This window comes from Lathamus discolor, chromosome 7 (assembly GCF_037157495.1).
Source record: "Lathamus discolor isolate bLatDis1 chromosome 7, bLatDis1.hap1, whole genome shotgun sequence".
NCBI classification, from domain to species: Eukaryota; Metazoa; Chordata; class Aves; order Psittaciformes; family Psittacidae; genus Lathamus; species Lathamus discolor.
Genome location: NC_088890.1, coordinates 10,164,580 through 10,182,828, shown reverse-complemented (window position 1 = coordinate 10,182,828; position 18,249 = coordinate 10,164,580). Strand labels below are relative to the sequence as shown.

The window sequence follows — 18,249 nt, the reverse complement described above, 5'->3', positions numbered from 1 at the left end:
TTGGGTGTTTCTGAACCGGGCTTAATTCTGCTTGGTCAGAGAGGTACAGACACATAAATAAATGTGGCAATTTTAGGATGTGGACAGATGTGAAAGGGTTTTCTTGTTAGTTTGCTTGGGTTTTCCTTTTAACATTTGGGTTTTCCTTTTTTAACATTTCCTGTTAATGTGTGAATGTTTATAGGCTTTTGAAAGTGAGTTTGGTTTTTTTTGAAAGTAGTTTAGGAAATAATACACATAATTTCCTTAAAGATGGCACAATGAATGCTAAAGTGCCCACTTCATTCATGCTGGGTTTGCAGATCTTCTTTGGGAATATGTTTTTATTTTGATGACTTGACTACGTGACAACAAAGGAAATGGAAAATAATTTGGAGGCAGCTCCTCAATGTAATCACATATGCTAGCTCTTTAGTAAAGTGAAGCAAAGTCAATAGACCAATGATCTGGATCTCCTGGTAAGGACAGAGAAACACAAATGTTTTGCCTCATAGTTAAAATGTAATTGTAGGATGGTGAAGAACTAGATGTTTGCAAGTCAGAGTATCCTTCTGTACAGTTTAAGGTGATATGTCTTGAAAGCGTAATTAATTTTTTGTTTCAATTCCATTATATGGTCCATCTCGAAGTTAATTCACTTAATAGCTGTAGTGCAAGCAACATACTCTGGTTTGTCTTTGAGCCTGATGCTCTGCTTCAGAGTCTGGGGCAGAAAGGAGATTAAGGATGTGGTCCTGGGAAACACATTGCATTACTTATGCAATAATATGCTTACTGTGCAATGCTATAAGATGCAATGCTTCTGGTGAAGTTGTCACACTGCCTCTGACCACTTTCAAACACGGTATGTGGAGGAGTAGGGTCTGTGGACTCAGTCCAAGCTCAGGTACTGTTTGTCCACTCCTGCGGCTGACTGAGCTGCCTTCCTCAGGGCTGCTGTCCCCTGCAGCAGCAACTGCTTTTTGAAGAGTTAAAAGCCATTATTCTCTGTTTGCAATTCAGGCCTGCACAGCTGAGTGGGCCAAGAGCTCCCATACACAACTAGAATCAAGCTGCAGTCAACCAAAGCTTTTTACACCTGTAGTCTTTTCTCCCTGTTAACTAAGTTAGGACACAATTAATAATGTGATTAATCATACAAGCTGTTTAATAAAGGAGAGCCAGGCACATGAAAGGTTTCTACTAATGCAATATATAAAAATGCAGGGGAAAAAAGAAAAGATAAAAACTCCCACATGGCTTGCTCAGCTCTGCTGGTGGCTCATCAATAGCTCACTGTGAATGGTCTTGATGTAGCTCTTTCCAAAAAGTAATTGTGTTAGAATTTCTAAAAATGTAAGTATGAAGCAAGTGAGTGGCCTCAAATTCATTATTACTACTGAAAAGAGAATGGTGTAATTGCTTGTGAATAATGATTAAGCCTAATTAGAGTCAGTGGTTTGCTCTTGTACTGATAACAGCCACCTGTAGGGCCCAGGCTTCAATATATTCTTCATGAAGAGGGATGGTATCAGCATCTTTACTTCTTTGCATGGAACAGTGCAGATGAAGTTCTTGATGTTCTTCAATTACGGCATGCATATGTGCCTCTGCTGTCCAGGAAGCTCTCACAGGTACTTTTGAAGTGAAAAGAAGCTTTTGTTTCTATTTCTCTAATTTCTTTTCTGGGGCACTTCCAGTGGTTAACCTGCTAGGAGTAGCTTTTAGCTCTCCTTGCAATGAGGAAATACCTTTAGTCCTTGTTTTCAAGTTTAGTGTTTCTCAGTTTAATTACCACTTCACATAGCCTAAATTTCCAAAGAAAATTATTTTGGGATCTAACAAAAGGAGTTGCTAATGACATCTGGAAGTTATTGACACCCCTTCTGTTCTGCAGTTTAGGTGTGTTGAGGCTTTGTTGCCAAAGATATTTGCATTTGGCTTCATCCCTTGGTTTGTAATGTGTATGGTTCCGTGATGGTTACAGCCTGCTGCTGTGTAAAGGAGTTGAGGGCAACAGGAAAATGACTGGGGTATTGAAGAAAGAAAGATGTTGAAGATACTCTGTTGTGTATCAGTAGTAGCACACAGCTGAGGCATTGGGGGAAACAAAGTCCGCTGGGTGGCTGCTTCCAAGCAGAGTCTGTTGGCCCCTTTCAAGAGCATCCAAACCTCCCTGCCAGGAATGTATGTTGTTTCTGGCTGGAAATGGATTCTGAGGTTTCCCAGCTGCAATAAATAATTACTTCAGTCAGAAACTAAGTAGTGAAATAGCGTTTTTGTGAGGTTGGGTGGTTTGGGAGGCTTTCTGTTGCTGTTTTGGTGGGTGGTTTTTGTTTTTTTCCTGGAGATCTAGTGGATGTATTAGACAAAAGCTAGAAAGAAATCAAGCCAGATTAGCTGGGAGCACATCTCTGTGCCTGGCTGGTGGTGTGGGGTTTCTGCCTGGTGAGATGGCATCCAACTCACAGGAGCTGGGGACCGAGCTGCTGTACCACAGGTTTTATGGACTGGAGCCCTTCAGAGACCCAACTCTGTCTTATAATAATTGTCAGCAACATTTGTAACATATAGTGGATTGTCAGTAACAGTATTATTTCAGATATTTGTTTCTCATATGCTGTTAAACTTTGTGTTAAGTAGTTCACTCTCACAGGTTCAAGTACAAAGTTTAATACAATACTGCAGCAGCTTTAATTTGTGGAATTAAATTGGTGTGCTTTGTTTATAAAAAAAATCTTAATCACACCTGAACTCCTTCCTTAATGCCTCCTTAGAATTTAAATTATGTTTTTATCTTTGGCAGTTCTTTAAAATGCTGATGTGTCAATCCCCAAAGAGAGAATACTTGTCTCGAGTATTGCCACTTGAAATTTTGGGAAGCCACACAGATGTTCATCTCCTCATTATGGAAATAATGTATTTGGTTAATGTGTTGGTATGAAGAGAGGGGGAATACAAATTATCTTGCAACTTGAGAGCCATTTAAAAGTTTCCTTATATTTAGACTGCCTTATTTATCTCAACTAAGTCATCTCTGAAAGAGGTTCCCCTCGAATCTGCTGGATTGGGAAGTGCCTTTGCCCTGGTTGGCACTCAGCGTTTGGGCAGCAAGGTGTGTGGGGTTTGGACTCAGCACAGCAGCCAGGGGATAAATCTCGTTATATGTCTTCTCAGAAGGTCTATGTGCTGCTTCTTGGATACAAGGTTTGAGTTTCTCTGTTGTGTGCTGTGATTGCAGCCTGGCTTTCTGGATGTTCATCGGAAACACAGAGCAATGGTGAGGGGATATGAAGCCACAGCCAGCCAAGAGCACTTTCCTGATGGTCCCTAAGGCTGACCAGGATCCCCAGGGGATGATGAACTAGGGCTGAGCATCCTGCCAAATGGAGAGGAAAAAAAAATAGAGATGATGAGAGGATGAGGAATGAGTCCACAGAGGGTATTCTGCTCCTGAAATATTTAAATCAAATTAGAAAGCTCTTTTGCTTTCCTTAAAAGACACAGGGTGTTCCAATGACAAGTACTCGAGGTGATGCAGGTGCTCCTGTGCAGAGCTCCATGGCCTTGAAGCCAGCTCAATTGTGCCATATCCCCCAGCCTCAGAAATTATCCTTGTTGTCTTAATACTTTCCTATAAAAGTCTGAGCACTTGTTCTGGATAGTACCATGTGGTTTGATGGTATTAATGTGCACCATTGGAATGGAAGCTGAAACTTTATGTTAGCAGCTAAGAAGTCTGTCAAAAGGGAGGGAGGGAACAGTGGTTATATCGCTCTGTCTCACATCATAGCTGACATTATTAAAGCTGCCTTATAATCACAAAGTCAATTGTCAAAAATTAGGAAGTAGTATTTTTTCTTCTGAAGACTAAGAAAGAAAAGGAAAGGAAGAATGCAATGGAGTCTTCAGGTAATATATTTTTGGGGGATGTTATCTCAAGCAGAATTAGAAGATAAGGTTGGTAACATACACAGTAATTTAAACTGAGACATGACCTAGCTGTGCACAGCCCATGGTATTAGCTCCCAGCGCAGTATATGACTGGCTGCTGTTATGCCAGTTTGTGTGCAGGCTTCCCTGGCCAAGTGGCTGCCATGTGTCTGGCTGAAAAGGTGCCCCCAGAAAAGCACTGTGTAAAACAGCATTTTGGAAGAGCATTGTTACTTTCATCTAGCCAGTGTTACCATGTCAACAGCAAAAAATGAGGCAACTCCCAATGTCAGGACTGGGGGGGAGGAGGAAGGGTGGTGGTGTGTGTGTGTGCTGTGAGTGTATAAGTATGGGGCTGTGAGCATGCCTATAGATTTTAGGATACACAAATATATTTACACATGCTGTAATTATTCCTGTCGGCATGGTAACAAGGCATACGCAAATGTACACAAAGAAAGAAAATTAATTCTGCAAATTGAAGGGATTGAATGCAGTATAAGGAAATAATACTTGAAACACTGTGAGTTCTGCAGCCCAGGGCTTGAGCTCCTTGTGATCCCTTCTGTATGCAGAAGCCAGGTACGTCTCTGCTTCTATTGGTACGTGTCTCAATTTATCCTCCCAGTGCAAGCAAGAGGAGGACGGGCTTTGATTTCCTTTCATGTATTGTTTGCTAGGGAGGTATAACAATGCAACTGAGCATTGATTTGGTTTTTGCAATCTGATTTTAAGTATGTGTGCCAGAACAGCATGGCTGGGGCTGCGCATTGTCCATCGCCGGGTTATTTATGACTCTACGTCTTGGAATTTAGGTCGTGTACCACAGAGTGATGGAAAAGCTACCTTTTGTGTAGCATCATTGTTGGTCCTGTTCTGGGCTTGTCAGCTGAATTAGAGCATGTGTGACACAGCAGCATGGGATGCAATCTACTGAGTGGTCACAGTGCTCTGGGGGGGTGCTGCATTGCCAACCTCAGCCTTTCCTCCACAGCCTCTCCTCCATGGGCAGCTCTGACTTTCCACTTAGCTTACTGTGGCATGTTCGTTCGTATTTTTTCATTATTACTAATTTTAACCTGTTGAGCATCTTTAGGGGGTACTCCAGTTGCTGCATTACAATGTAAAGGCATTTCTGTGTTTTTATCCTCACTTTAAATTATGCAAGCTGATGACTTGAGTTTAAATGCTTTTAAGCATTTTGTCTGTTGCTGCTATCAAAGGGAGGAAAACCACTCTCATGTTCTACATTTAGACCTTCTGTATCTTTCTCTGATTTTACTGCTCTGCATTATTAAAATGAAACAGGCCGTCAGTGGAACATCTTCTCCTGTTTAGTCCAAAAGGGTAGGAAGGAAGAACTCAGAAAAAGAAAGGAAGGAGACATCAATGCATACAAAGGGATTTAGTTCAATAGTTAATTGCAAATGAAAAACTAAAATAAGAGCTCAGAATTTGGGGGTGTTATTAATGGGAAAATCTGTATCCTGACCTGTGAGCCTGGCTTGCTACCACTTTGCTTCATGTGCCTGAGTGATACTGTTTAACTCTGCTTGAGTTTCGCTGCTGCTGCATCAAATTGTTGCAGAAGCTGATCTATTTTTCAGTAAAGCAGAAAGCAACGGATAATTTGAGGAAGACTGAGTATGCAGGCGAGAGGGAAAGCAAGCTGTTAGCTAAGTTGCCTTGTGATAAGTATTAAAAAGAAAAGCTTTTTGCTCATCTTCTGATATGAGCAGTACTAAAGGTCCTGGCAAGACAAATGGCCCATTTTCAATAACTGGGCAGTGCGAAAGGGTGAATTACTGTGAGAAACATTCTGCTTCTGGATGTATTCTTAAATGTGTCCTGTTTGTCCTGACTCTGATAATCATCATAGCAGATGCATATCCTCACTTGCAAGAGTAGGCTTATGTGAGCAGCGCTTCTTCCTTGACTGGGACTCTGCATATTGCAATTCACAAAAAGTTATTCATTCCTGCAGCAGGAGTTGTTTGAATAAGAAGTGGAGTATTCAGCTGAAAGGAGAGCACTCTATACAGGTATCAACCTAGAAAGTCCCTCTGTGGCTGAAAAAGCAAGAGCCTTATGAAGCCTGCAGTTCTTCAGGGGAAGAGGAACACAAGCTGCCTTCATCTTCTGCCCCGTAACAACTCTCTTGATGCTTTGAGACAGGGATTTCGTCTTTTGCTCTTCATAAAGAAAACAGTGGGTCCCTCTTGGTTAGAACATCAGCATCCTGCTTGGGCAAGAGGATGATCCCAATGCCATCCAGAAGACCATGGCAGCAAGGGAAACGAGATGGGGCTGAGCAATTTGTTGTGTGTGTCCTGCTGCAATGGGAAAATCTTATCCTCAGCTGAGATGTCTAGCTGGTATCACAATAAAAATAGCACATAGGAGAAACAATTTTAGGGGGTTCTGCTGTTTATATTGATAAAAATAAGAGCTCTGTGAAAGTAAGAAGCACCTGAGGGCAATAAAATGTAGAATAATGAATAACAATATACTTCTATATTAACCTTTCTATTGCAGCACTGGCTAGGCACCACCTAGGTCATGATCTCACTGCTGTGGCAGCTGTATAACTTTATAAAAGTGACAGTGAAGATACTTCGCCAATATCTGTTTCAATAATAAAAGCTTTATAGTTTAAAATCCCAAATTTGCCCTAAGTGTGGCAAGCTGAATTTCCTTTATATGTGATTTATGACATGCCTATAAAAAGTCAAATATGACATCAACTAAAGTACCCTTTTTCACTGTTATAATCAGCAACTATTACAAAAGAAAATAACTGCAAAGCATTTCTATGGCATAAATGAAGTTAATAAAATCATTTAATATTATGGCCTTTTTACTGACTAAGAAGGTCAAGAAAATATCTGTGGAGTATCTTAATGGCTCCATAATACATAACACTTATGTGTGGCTTGGGCAACATAATAAAACCTGAGAAAAAGACTATCCATCTTAAAATTGATCTTATCCTTCCACACCTAATGCTGTTATCCCAGATTTAATGTCAGTAAATCAAACTCTTTTGGCTTGAACACTAGGAAAATCAGAAAATTGAATAGCTGCTTTCAACTCACTTGATATCAGTCATTATAGTAAGTGATGGTTTAGTAGCTGGGTAAATAAAATTTGTATAACTAGCAATCATTAGTGTGGATATACTGTGAACAAAATGGATAAGAATAAAAATATTGGAAACTGATAAAATCTGCTCATATGAAATTGGGTCAATATGCTGTATTTGCTCCTGAGCCACTTTGGCTGAGAAAGAAAAGGCACATGAGAAATGTGGTAGGTCAACAACTTTGTGTTTTAATTAAGCTTAATTATTTTCCTTATTCAATAACCTGAGAGCCCTTGAAGTCAATGCTGATACATGAAATAGATGCTTCACAGCGTGTGCTAACAATTTGGTCAACGAGAAGTGACAGAAGCGCTCTTAATAAATATCTGGTTCGTCCATGCCAATGGCTCGTTATCACCATGGATCTTCCCGAGCCACCCGCACACAGCTCTCCTCCTGAGATACTGGGAACTTCATTTGGCTGCTGGTAATTTCACTGGTGCACAGCATTGCATCCTCTAAGAGAATTTTAATCTCTTTCTTTTCCTCTCTCTCTCTTTGGGTACCTCCTTGCCCTCCTGCATCTTTCTCGTCTGCAGCCTGTCCTTTCCCCATAGGTGTGTGCCTGATGCCTTCCCATGATAAATGCCTCCTCTGCAAGCCTACCTTTTTTTTCCTCCCCTCTGTAATGCAGCTGACCATGGCAAACCACATCATTACTTTTGAAGCCTGGTTTATCCTCCAACGCACGTATAATTCCTCAGCCATCTCTACCAGGAAAGCTGAGCATTATGCTTTCAGGCAGAAAATGGGCAAGATGCAACATCAAATAGAAGGAGAGATGCAAGATTAATGTTAAAAATAAATCCTTTGGGTCTGGGTTTTTGTTTGGTTTGGGGTTTTTTTGTGGAGGGTATAGGAAACAACCACAAGGCAGCAACCTCATTTTCCATTTGAAAATTGAGGTGCTCTAAAAGTCCTCCTGGCTCTGCAGCCCTGTGGCCTCCTTCCTTGGTGTGGTACTCTGGTCCAGGATGACTTCAGGGGTTTCTGAGAGTGAATGGGGCAGCTGGAGGGCAGCAAGAGTTTCCTGCGGCAGGGCTGGGTGCTGTGCTGGCACTCTCCATCTGGGTGACTAACCGTAAACAGCACAGAATAAAATGCTCAGGTGAAATCTGACATGCAGAGTTTGACCCCAGCCAGCTGGGGATGAGGCATGTGAATTCCCCTTGGAATTTCTAATGTGCTTTCTCTCGCCTGGACTTCACCAGCCCTCCATCAAAGGGAGAGGGTCCCTTTTTTATTTTAAGTCTGTTTCATTGCTATGTAGTTAATGTGTACAGTAATCCTGGGGTGGAAAAATAGATGAACCCATTTAGGTAGTGTCATGTCTGTATGTGTAAGAATAATGATTTAATCAAATGACAGTGATTTAAAGTAATAAAAGATTTGTTTTAATTTGTAAAATCTAAAAAAAATACCATCTATGTCTCTTAAAAGTATTTGCTGAAAAAAGTAATTTTCTTAATTATATGGGGAATCTTGGGAAATCATTAACATAACATGTCACTTGAGTGTAGCACTTGACCATGTACAAGGGTAAGAGCAGGTGCTTGTGCTTGCCACAGTTGTGCTTACACCTTAGGAGGAGCCTGGGAGAACTGGAGAGCTACTGTAGTTGTGGCTGTTAAACTTGTGTGACTTAAATCCTTATGCATTAGCTCATAATCTTTACATAGATCCATCATAGCCTTAAGATTCAAAATACAATAACATAGATATGTAACTACTTTACAAAGTTTTCCTTAATGGGAATTTAATCATGAAACTCATCATGGGGATCCTAGTGTTTAAGTCCACTAACGAAGGTGGTTGCATGGCAGCAGTAACACTAGCAATTGGATGCTTGGGGTTTGCTCTAATGTGAAGCTTAACAATGGTAAGACCTTTAAATTGATCCTATTTTCTCTTAATTTAAAAATGTATTTTTCCTCTAGGTTTCTTGTTCGTTTGTTTGTTTTTAAGTTGCTTTAAAGTGCATTGAACACAATTACCCTTCTGAAAATAATGGTGGGATAAAAAATGAAATGGTAGGGATTTGCTGGCTCAAATCACAGAGCAACAAGCGTGGTGTGTATTCATTTCAGCCAGTGTATTTCAGCAGTCATAATAACTGCTCTGACAGGATTCTCGAGAATGATACGGAAAAAAAAACGAACAAAATAGAACAGGAAAAACAAAATGGCTTAGAAGTGGTGAGATTCCACTGAGCATTCTTTGCTAACTCTTAAATTGGATGAAAATCTCATCCACTGTGAACTGTCACCATTCAACTCATTCATTTGATAGGATGAAACATTCTAGGTCTTATTCTGTGGTGCATCAGACCCCAGCTATGCACATGTGCCAGAGCTTTGTGTAAAAACTGAAAACATTTATCAACTAGAAAGTGGTGCCTTTGAGTACGCTCCTGGCCTTGCTCCTGTGGAGCTGTGTAGGATTCTATCCACTAGGTCCTGGCTATAGAGATGGGAGGTTTCTTGGTCCTGAGTATGTTGGGAAGGAGACTATTTGCAAAGGTGACGCCTTAGAGGTCGTCAAGATTTTGGCTATGTGGGAGCAGTAGTGCAATGATCTACAATGCAACCGAAACAGCAAGTGAGTGCACAGTACTTCCACTTGGTAGGAATTAATAGAAGTTTGGTATTCTGCATAACTCCATTCCTCAGTCAGTCACTTGCCTACTTGTTTTGATCAATACAAAATAATGGTAAAAAATGTACACACTTTAACAGGGATCTGTATTCCTTCTTGAGAATGCAGAAGGATCATTAAAAAAATCAATGACAATGTTGTTATTTGTTATTAAATCTGTAAAGGTTTTGAGTAATTCTCATGGAATTCTATTACAGGTTTATCAAGACATTGATTTTTATCTTATTAGTTGTAGAGCACTTTTCCCAGAGGTCAGGTAGTTTGGCACATTGGTAAGGTATAATTTTCTGAGCCATGTATGTATCTCAAATCTTATGACTCAATATCCCCTTTGAAATGCTCTTTTAATTACGAGTAAAACTAATACACATAGTCTTACAGGAAAACAGGTTTAGCTTGCATTTACAGTGTTTTCTACATTTTCTTCTCACCCATCCGCTTAAATATTTTCCTTAGGACATTTCATGCCAGTAGTGCAGAAATTGTGCAGTCCCTTCTAGAGACCATGCACAGAAACATTCCTAAGTCGCTAATTTGCTATTAATTGAGTACAGCAGTTGTGGCAGGAGAGTTTTACTAAATTGTTTCTTTAAAAGAAGGGAAACCCAGGTTAAGTCCCTGCTTGAGCATAAATGCAACAGATCAGGGGTCTCTGCCATCAGAGGTCAGCTCTTTCCCTGCAGCCTCATGCAGCTTGATTCTGGGAAGCTGTCCTGGGTTCAGCAGTAGCAGTCATTTTTCTCCTTCTTAGTATCTGGTGCAGTGCTGTGGTTTTGACCTAGGAACAGCACTGATAACACCGCTGTTTTCAGTTGCTGCTCAGTAATGTTTACTCTGACCAAGGACTTTCTGAGCCTCATGCTCTGCCAGGGAGGAGGGGAAGCCGGGAGGAAGCAGAGACAGGACACCTGACCCAAACTGACCAAAGAGGTATTCCATACCACAGCACGTCATGCACAGTATATAAACTGGGGGCAGTTACCCAGAAGGGTGAGATTGCTGCTGGGTTCGGCCTGGGCATCGGTCAGCGGGTGGTAAGCAGTAGTATTCTCTTCCCTTGTTATTTCCCTTATCATTATTATTATTGGTGGCAACAGTGGTGATTTGTATTATACCTTAGTTACTGGGCTGTTCTTATCTCAACCCGTGGGAGTTGCGTTCTTTCGATTCTCCTCCCCATCCCTCCAGGAGCAGTGGGAGGAAGGCAGGGGGAGGGAGTGAGCAAGCGGCTGCGTGGTTCTGGGTTGCTGGCTGGGCTTAAACCATGACAGAACCTTTTATTCCAAGCTACAAAATGCATGTTAAGGACAGGACAAGCTGTACTGAGTATATGGAGTTGGCTCAAATATTCAGTAGTACTTAAATACACCACTGAGCTTTTCTCCTGTCCAGTTCTGGTGTTTTGCTTGCAGGTTTCCGTGATTTGGTTGTAGTCCTTCAGGTGCCAGCTACCAGCTAGAGAGCGTGGTACTGAGTTGGTATGGCCTGTCACTTAGGGTTTGTCACCATCCCAAAGCACTGAGATATTTGTTGCAGGAGAAATTAACCCATGTTTTCTAGTGATGCTGGAGGTGAAATTTTAATTTGCTTTCAGCCCGCTTCTGGAAGACCCCAATACTTATTTTTCTGATTTGATTTTTGGAGATGATGTCTTATGGAGCAGTGGGCTTTGAATGCAAGTCACGAACAGTAGGTTCAGAATTAGGAAAATATATATTACAGTTGGGTCAATGGTACACAAAACTAATACAAGGAGACAGATTGACCCCACTCCTAATCTTCTTTTTTATTTGAAAACATCTGTTTACATGCTGTCTATTTTTGTCCTACAGCGGATGGATTGCTATGCTAATTTAACGATGCCATATGTTTTTCCTCTGACTCAATTTCATTGTGTGGAGTGCCAGATTGCATCAATTTACCCACCTATTTCAGTGAGAGAAATTGTTGGCTATGGTGCAAGGAACTTTTTTCTCTCTTTCAATGGAATATGTATTTACTGTCATTTCTAACTGCAAATTCAAAAGGAACCATGTGATCATGCAATATAGAGAAATGGTTTAGTATGTGTAAGAGCTTGCTGCTTCAGTGTTTCCACCCTCTTCTGCACTGCTAGTACAGGCTGTAAAGCCAAGTAAAGGGACAAAGTAGATATTCCGAGATTTGCATCTTCAATGGATTTGCACTGTAATTTAGCTCTGAGCTTCTCAGTGTGCAACCAGCATTTTCAAGTCCTCTTTCTGATTGATCTGCTTTATCCAGGTTTCAGATTTGTATAGTCTGAAAACCTCAGCAACATTCATAGAAAAAGAAAAAAACTCTTTTGTAACTGAACTTGACTGGGATTACAGTTCTGGAAGGTTGCATGAAGAATACTGAATTTAACTGTCTTGGTAAGCAAAAGCTCTGATGTTGCTCATTCCAGGCTAAAACCAGATAACTAGAAAGACTTAGGAAAAGTATTCAGCACTACTGATAGTGGTGAATATCCTGCTATTTGAATATGCTTTTGTAAGACTGATATAACTCTCTGAAGAGAATGGGCATGGTGCCCTTATATCAGAAGGACTGTCAGATTTAGCGAAATCTGTAAAACCAACGAGGGATTTTGGCTGACAGGAGCTTTTAAACTGGCAAAAGGGGTGGAACAACGATTTCTTGTTTTCCTGGCACCTCTGGTGTAGAGGTGATAAACCTTTTCCATGTTCTGTGCCAAGAATACTTGGCTGTGTCACTCCATGTGCTTTTCCTTCTGAACAGATGAGAGAATACAGCTTCTGTTGGCTGCAATAAGAAAAAAAAAAAAGAGAAAAAAGACAAAAGACTTTGTGTATGAGTGTGTAGATGTGAACTCGTATATTTGTCCTTGTGCAGATCATCTGTTTGCCAAGAAAAACCAAAAGTATCCTGGGATAGCAATGCAATAAAAATGTTGTGGGAGGGTGGTGATCCTCACTGGTCATTGCCCTCATGCTCCTGAGGACTCACCTCTGTCCATCAGGAGTGGGTTGTCACAGTGAGATGGGTGCCTGAGTCACTGCCCTACAAGTCTGTTGTCACTGTGCTCTTGTAGGATCCTCAGTCATGGCAGCACCAAAGGTCAGATCTCGGCTACCGTGCTAGTACTTAGGACACGTGTCTGTTGATTTGTGATTGTTTGCACAAAGGTTTCTTTAGGCTTTTGGGAATTAACTCAGTTTTGGAAGAGAATGAACGGTAGAAGGGTGCTTAAATACAGCCACGTGAAACGAGGTGCCTGGGATAGTTAGTAATGTGATGTTTCTTTTGATAATCTTTGATGGGGAATAATCTGAACTGGGAAAGGGTATCTAGCTCAGTTTTAAACTACAGAGTTTGAAAATTCAATAGAGAAAATCCGTACATTATGGCAGATGTAATTTGTGATCAGAATTAAATGGATCAGGATTTAATTTTGTAGTAGTTTTATTTTTTTTTCGATTAGCTTTCCTGATTTGTAAGCCTTTAGATAAAGCTTTTCCTTAATCACTATACACATGCATGTGTTTCCATAGATAGGTGTGTGTATATAGTGATATACATTGCTGCAAAAAAAATAAAGCCAAAGTATGTTTCTCTTCTGGCAAGCTGGTAAGGTGCTACGGCGAGAGAGAGAATATGGTTAAGAGCAATATGAAAACTAAGTACAATTTGCTGCTACACAGCTACTCAATAGTTATGCAGTTTATTTCAGCAAATAGAGGACTATGTTTCTGCAATAGAAGACAACTTGGGGGTTTCAGATATCTTCATTGCCCTTCAGCTCAGGTATTGAAAATCGTAATGTTTCTCCCCATTATTTTAATATTGAGGTTGTGTATCATTTTTACCCTTGCAGCATTGCAAGCTGTTTGTGACTCCACTAGTAGACTGAATCTCACAGGTCTAAGGAAGGAAACCTTCCCCTCTCACTCACCGCAGGATGTCCAATCCCAGTAAACTGTGGTGATTCACAGTTACCTCTTAGAAGTTTTGCTCTCTGAGCTTATCTGTACCTTTCTGAAAGGAAATGAAAGGAAAAATTTATGCTCTGAAACCAATAAGGTGGACTAATAATGACCAGTTTAGATGAAACTGCCTTCTCTGGAGGTCTGGAGAGGTTAATTGCAAAATTAGTTGTGTTGAGCTCAGCCTAATATCAGCTGTACCATATCATTTATTTTCATTCCTTATTGGTATATATCTAATTGATGCTTTCAGGTTATAACTCTCTTTTATATTAATCCCTGTTTTACATATATCTTGCCTAGTTTTATACCTCAGAGCAGCAGAGTAATTGACTTGCAAGGTGTAGCTGGTTAGGTAAAATGTGCAGTGGACTTCCTTCCTTTCCATGACCATCCCAAGTGGGTAGAGATGTGAATGTGTGATGGATATTGAAAAAGGTACAAACAGAAATACTTGTTTTCCAGGCTGCAGTAGTTCCTGTGCATTACGAACTGAACTTCAGATTCCCACCTGTCTCCTTCTCCAGGGTTTGATACCTATTTCACCTCCCGCACCTTGGAGAACAACAGAAGGAACGTGTGGTTTGCAGAGTACTGGGAGGAGAACTTCAACTGCAAGTTAACCATCACCGGGTCGAAGAAGGAAGACACGGACCGTAAATGCACAGGTAACTTAATTTGCTTCACCCTCCTTGTGCTGGTGGATGTGAGCTGCAGTGGAGTGGCTGCATGGCTGATGTAAGGAAGCTTGGCTAGAGACAGATTGGAGAAATAAATTGTGTTTTTGTAGGTTGTAGAGAAAATGGAACAGCAGCATCTGCCTTGCAGTACAAAAGAAGTAGATGAGACACAACAAAAAATACATTCTTCTATTTCTTCCTTTTTCTGGCTGTCCATCCAGCAGGAAAATCAGTATTTTCTGTGGGACCCAGACGTGCTTTGGATTGAGTACAGGATGGCTTGAGTGGGTTTTTTGTTAGTTTGTTTTAGATAGCAGAATATTTCCAGAGCTTGTGCCTTGTCACCCACTTGCAAATCACAAATTGGCCACCTCCTGTGTCTGCTCACGGTCCTGTACTAACCATGTGCCTTTGAACTGAGCTTTTGGAGGAAGTGCACCTGTAGGAAAGTAGTAGTACAGGGTGAGATGTTTTCATTTTAGGTAGCATAAAGTTGTTACTCAGATTCTTGTTCTCACTAATGTTGTTTGAGAAATTGGGGTTAAATAATTCATTTTGCAACCTCAATTAGGTAAGTTTCAGTCTGTAGCTGTGACTGAGGTTCATGACTTTTAGTAGTGTTTTGTTTGGCCTCTCATTTTCTGGTGGCTGACAGATTCACTCCTTTTTTCCTTGTATGAGGTACTGCCACCGTTTGTAAGATCATATTTTTCCAGGAATTTCTGTTTCTGATCACATGAAGGCTCAGGGACTTTTTTTAGTACAGAGATGGCCAAGGGTGATTTCATTTTTAACTGAGTTACACAATTCTTAGCACAACCATCTTGATGGCACTGATGTGTTCCTGGAGTTATCCAGGACTGAACAAGTGCTACGGTAGGGATAACAGCAGCATTGCCAGTTTAATGATCTTGTGCTGATTGAAGATACTGAGGGTACTTGTCTAGAAAAGTACTTCTAAAACTCCATAATGGGGTGAGTCTGCCCTCAGACTGCCAATTCCTTGATGAGCTGGTGTTTGTGACGTGAATGACTGTAGTACAGAGTTGGGCATTTGCTCAGGGCTTAAAAGGCAGCAGAGAAGCTTTGACCAGAACATATATCCCATGATACAGATGGTAAGCCAATAACACTGTCTGACATCTGCCTTGCCTCTGCCTTCGCCTTCCTTTGCCTTTCCTTCCCTCTCATTTTAATTATTCATGACAGCAGTTTTAATGTGTTATGTTGAATAATTGCCTTGAATTTTGATCAAAGGAAATTAGTTCATAGGGAGGATATGTTTCACTTTGAAAATTGATGAAAACTTTCCATATTTCATATAATCTGCGTTTGGTTTCAGTTCATGGATGGGAGTAGGAGTGTTGTTCATAGAAACAGTGCAGTTACCACTGGGAATACACTGCTGTTAAATTTGGCATTTGGAGTCTCCCCTGAAGGCTGGAATTGGACTAAAAATTGCTAAAAGATCTTTGGGATAATTTCTAAAAGTGTCTTCTCACCCTTATTGTTTATGCCATTATTTTATTACAGTTGCTCACAGCCTGTGCTTTCTGATGTGAGCATAAAATGGTGTTCTGCTTTCCCTCAGCAAAGACTCAGCAGAAACATTTGTTTTCAATGGCTAACTTACCCTATCGAACTGAAATGCCGCATTATAGCTCGATATTGTACCAAATGACATGCCCTGACATCTTCCTTCCCTCTTCTACAAACTGAAGTAAATTGTGCATCAGAAAAAGCATTAGCTTTGAATTATATTGCTAGTATGAGAGTCGTAACGTCTCACTGATGTAATACTATTATGAAGGATCATCATCATTATTTTAAAATTTGATTGGTAATTTGTAATGCAGCAAGGTAGTAGGCTACAGGCCATCGGTTCCTGACAGCAGTCGAGCTCCTGAGCACCGGCGTGAGGTGTGGGAGCTCCTACTCTAAATTGATCTGCTTGCACATAGCAGGGAGCTCAGTGTTCATGGAACACAGACTGCGACCATGAAGAGAAGCTTCTCCAAGAAGGACCCTGCAGGCAGCTTACCTTTTTGTATTACAACTTTCTGAAATACCTCTACATGCACAACTTCTGCCTCAATGACATTTGTATTTATTTAAGCATAAAAGTTTTCCCTAACTGGGTAAAAATGTTCTCTTACAGGAAAGGATTAACAGAAGAAAACAACTATCTTTGCAGAAGAAAACAGCACACTTGTTTCATAGCTGTGATTTTGCAAAGGAATCCATGCTGAATGCTCTGCCCACATTACGTTACATGCAGAGATGGGATCTGGGCTTTGTGAGCTCAACTGAAGATACTTTCCTGTACAAAACCATGTTGTAATAACATTACCAGTGCCATGAGATTTGGGGATATAGAATTAACAGATGATAAAACAAGCTTTTTGTGTATATATCGTCATGAACCAAGATGTTGACAAGTTTCAAAGTGATTATTGACATCAAATATACAGTGCTGAGAATTTAATAGTATTATACTATGCTGCCTCTGTGCAAACAGCCACAGTGTGCTTGCAGGTCTCTCTGCTAACAGCAGCCATCAGCATAGGTACCATATAGGTGCTCTTGCTTTCAACAGGAATGTTTCCACCTGAGGGTATGGAATATTGCCTGTGCCATCAGAAGCACCTGCACCCACCTGTAGCAGAAAGAGGCAGATGCCAGAGAGAAAGACAAGCACTTGGAATACACAGAGGCGTCTGCTATACCCAGAGTGCCTGCATTTTAATGGCAGGTACCACTACCTGCAGAGGAAATTGCAACACTTGACTAGTTTCCCTTATTAAACATAGCTTTTAATTCAGATAGCTTTACACTCAAGGAGACTTAATGAAGTGATATGAGGGTGATGTCACCTTGGATGTCATTTATCAGAATGTAGATTACTCAGAGAGCTTTTCTAATTACCTGCAAGTGTAATCAGTCTAAAGGTACAGCCCCAGTGATGGCTCAGACACCGACTTGCTCTAGAGTAAATGCTGTGAGAATACTGCCTGCAAGATGAAGTGACAGAGGTTCAGCAAAAAGCTTCATAGAAGTGGGACAGTTGTGTTTAGAATTTAAATTGGAACAAGAGAAAATGCCTCAGAGGGACCCAGACTCAACTTCCCAGGCAGTGTGTAGGCAGGCGCAGTATCAGGACTCTGAATCTTCTTGGTCATTGTGCACTGAGCAGCATCTCCCTAAGCCTTGTTGTGAGCAAATTCACATGCCATGCTACACACAGAGGAAACTCCTAAACCTGCCCATCCTGAGGCATCTCTGAGCCCTGGCCTGTGTTGGGTCCTCATGGAAGGCTAGAGGAAGAGAAGGAGGCTTTGGAGGAGGGTGATGCTGGGGGGGGGGGGGCTTGCTCCATCAGCAGGATTTTACCGGGCTAAGATTTAGTGGCTCAGAGGCCAAATCCCTGTCAAATGTAAGGAGCATCAATCATGAAAGGCTACTTTAAGGACTGAGTTTCTGTCTGAAAATGTTACAAGGAAGGATTGAAAGACCCAGGTGTCTTGGGTAAAAATAATAATTAAAAAGGCAGCAATTTGAATGTGTGTATATCCACACACACTTCCTTCTGAAGCTGGGGAGAGAATACCTCGTGCCAATGTGCATCAGAGACTATGTGCAAGATCAGTAAACGCCTTGCTTATCAGCCTGCTTTGGATACAACTGTTGTTTACTGAGGGAAGAAGGGATCAGATTTCCATTTAGTAATGAAAAAGGTTAAAGTTGAAAAGGAATAGTTCGATGTTTACACTTTACTGTAAAGTTGTGTGGCATTTACCATATGTCTGTCAGAATTTCCTGTAAATGCTTTTTCTATATGGGGATTTACCCTTTGAAGGGGAGGAAGCAATACAAAGTGCTGAGAGCTGCACTTGGT

The 18,249-nt window shown here is 40.9% G+C and overlaps 1 protein-coding gene across 8 annotated transcripts in view; it reads left to right on the top strand.

Moving 5' to 3' along the window:
* The window catches only part of GRM7 (glutamate metabotropic receptor 7), a 298,668-nt gene that overhangs the window by 174,198 nt on the left and 106,221 nt on the right, over positions 1-18,249 (top strand). For all 8 annotated transcript variants that reach the window (XM_065687271.1, XM_065687277.1, XM_065687275.1 and 5 more), the window contains one exon: positions 14,202-14,342. In XM_065687271.1, the coding sequence (XP_065543343.1) occupies positions 14,202-14,342 (141 nt within the window). The remainder of the gene's footprint in view (positions 1-14,201; positions 14,343-18,249) is intronic.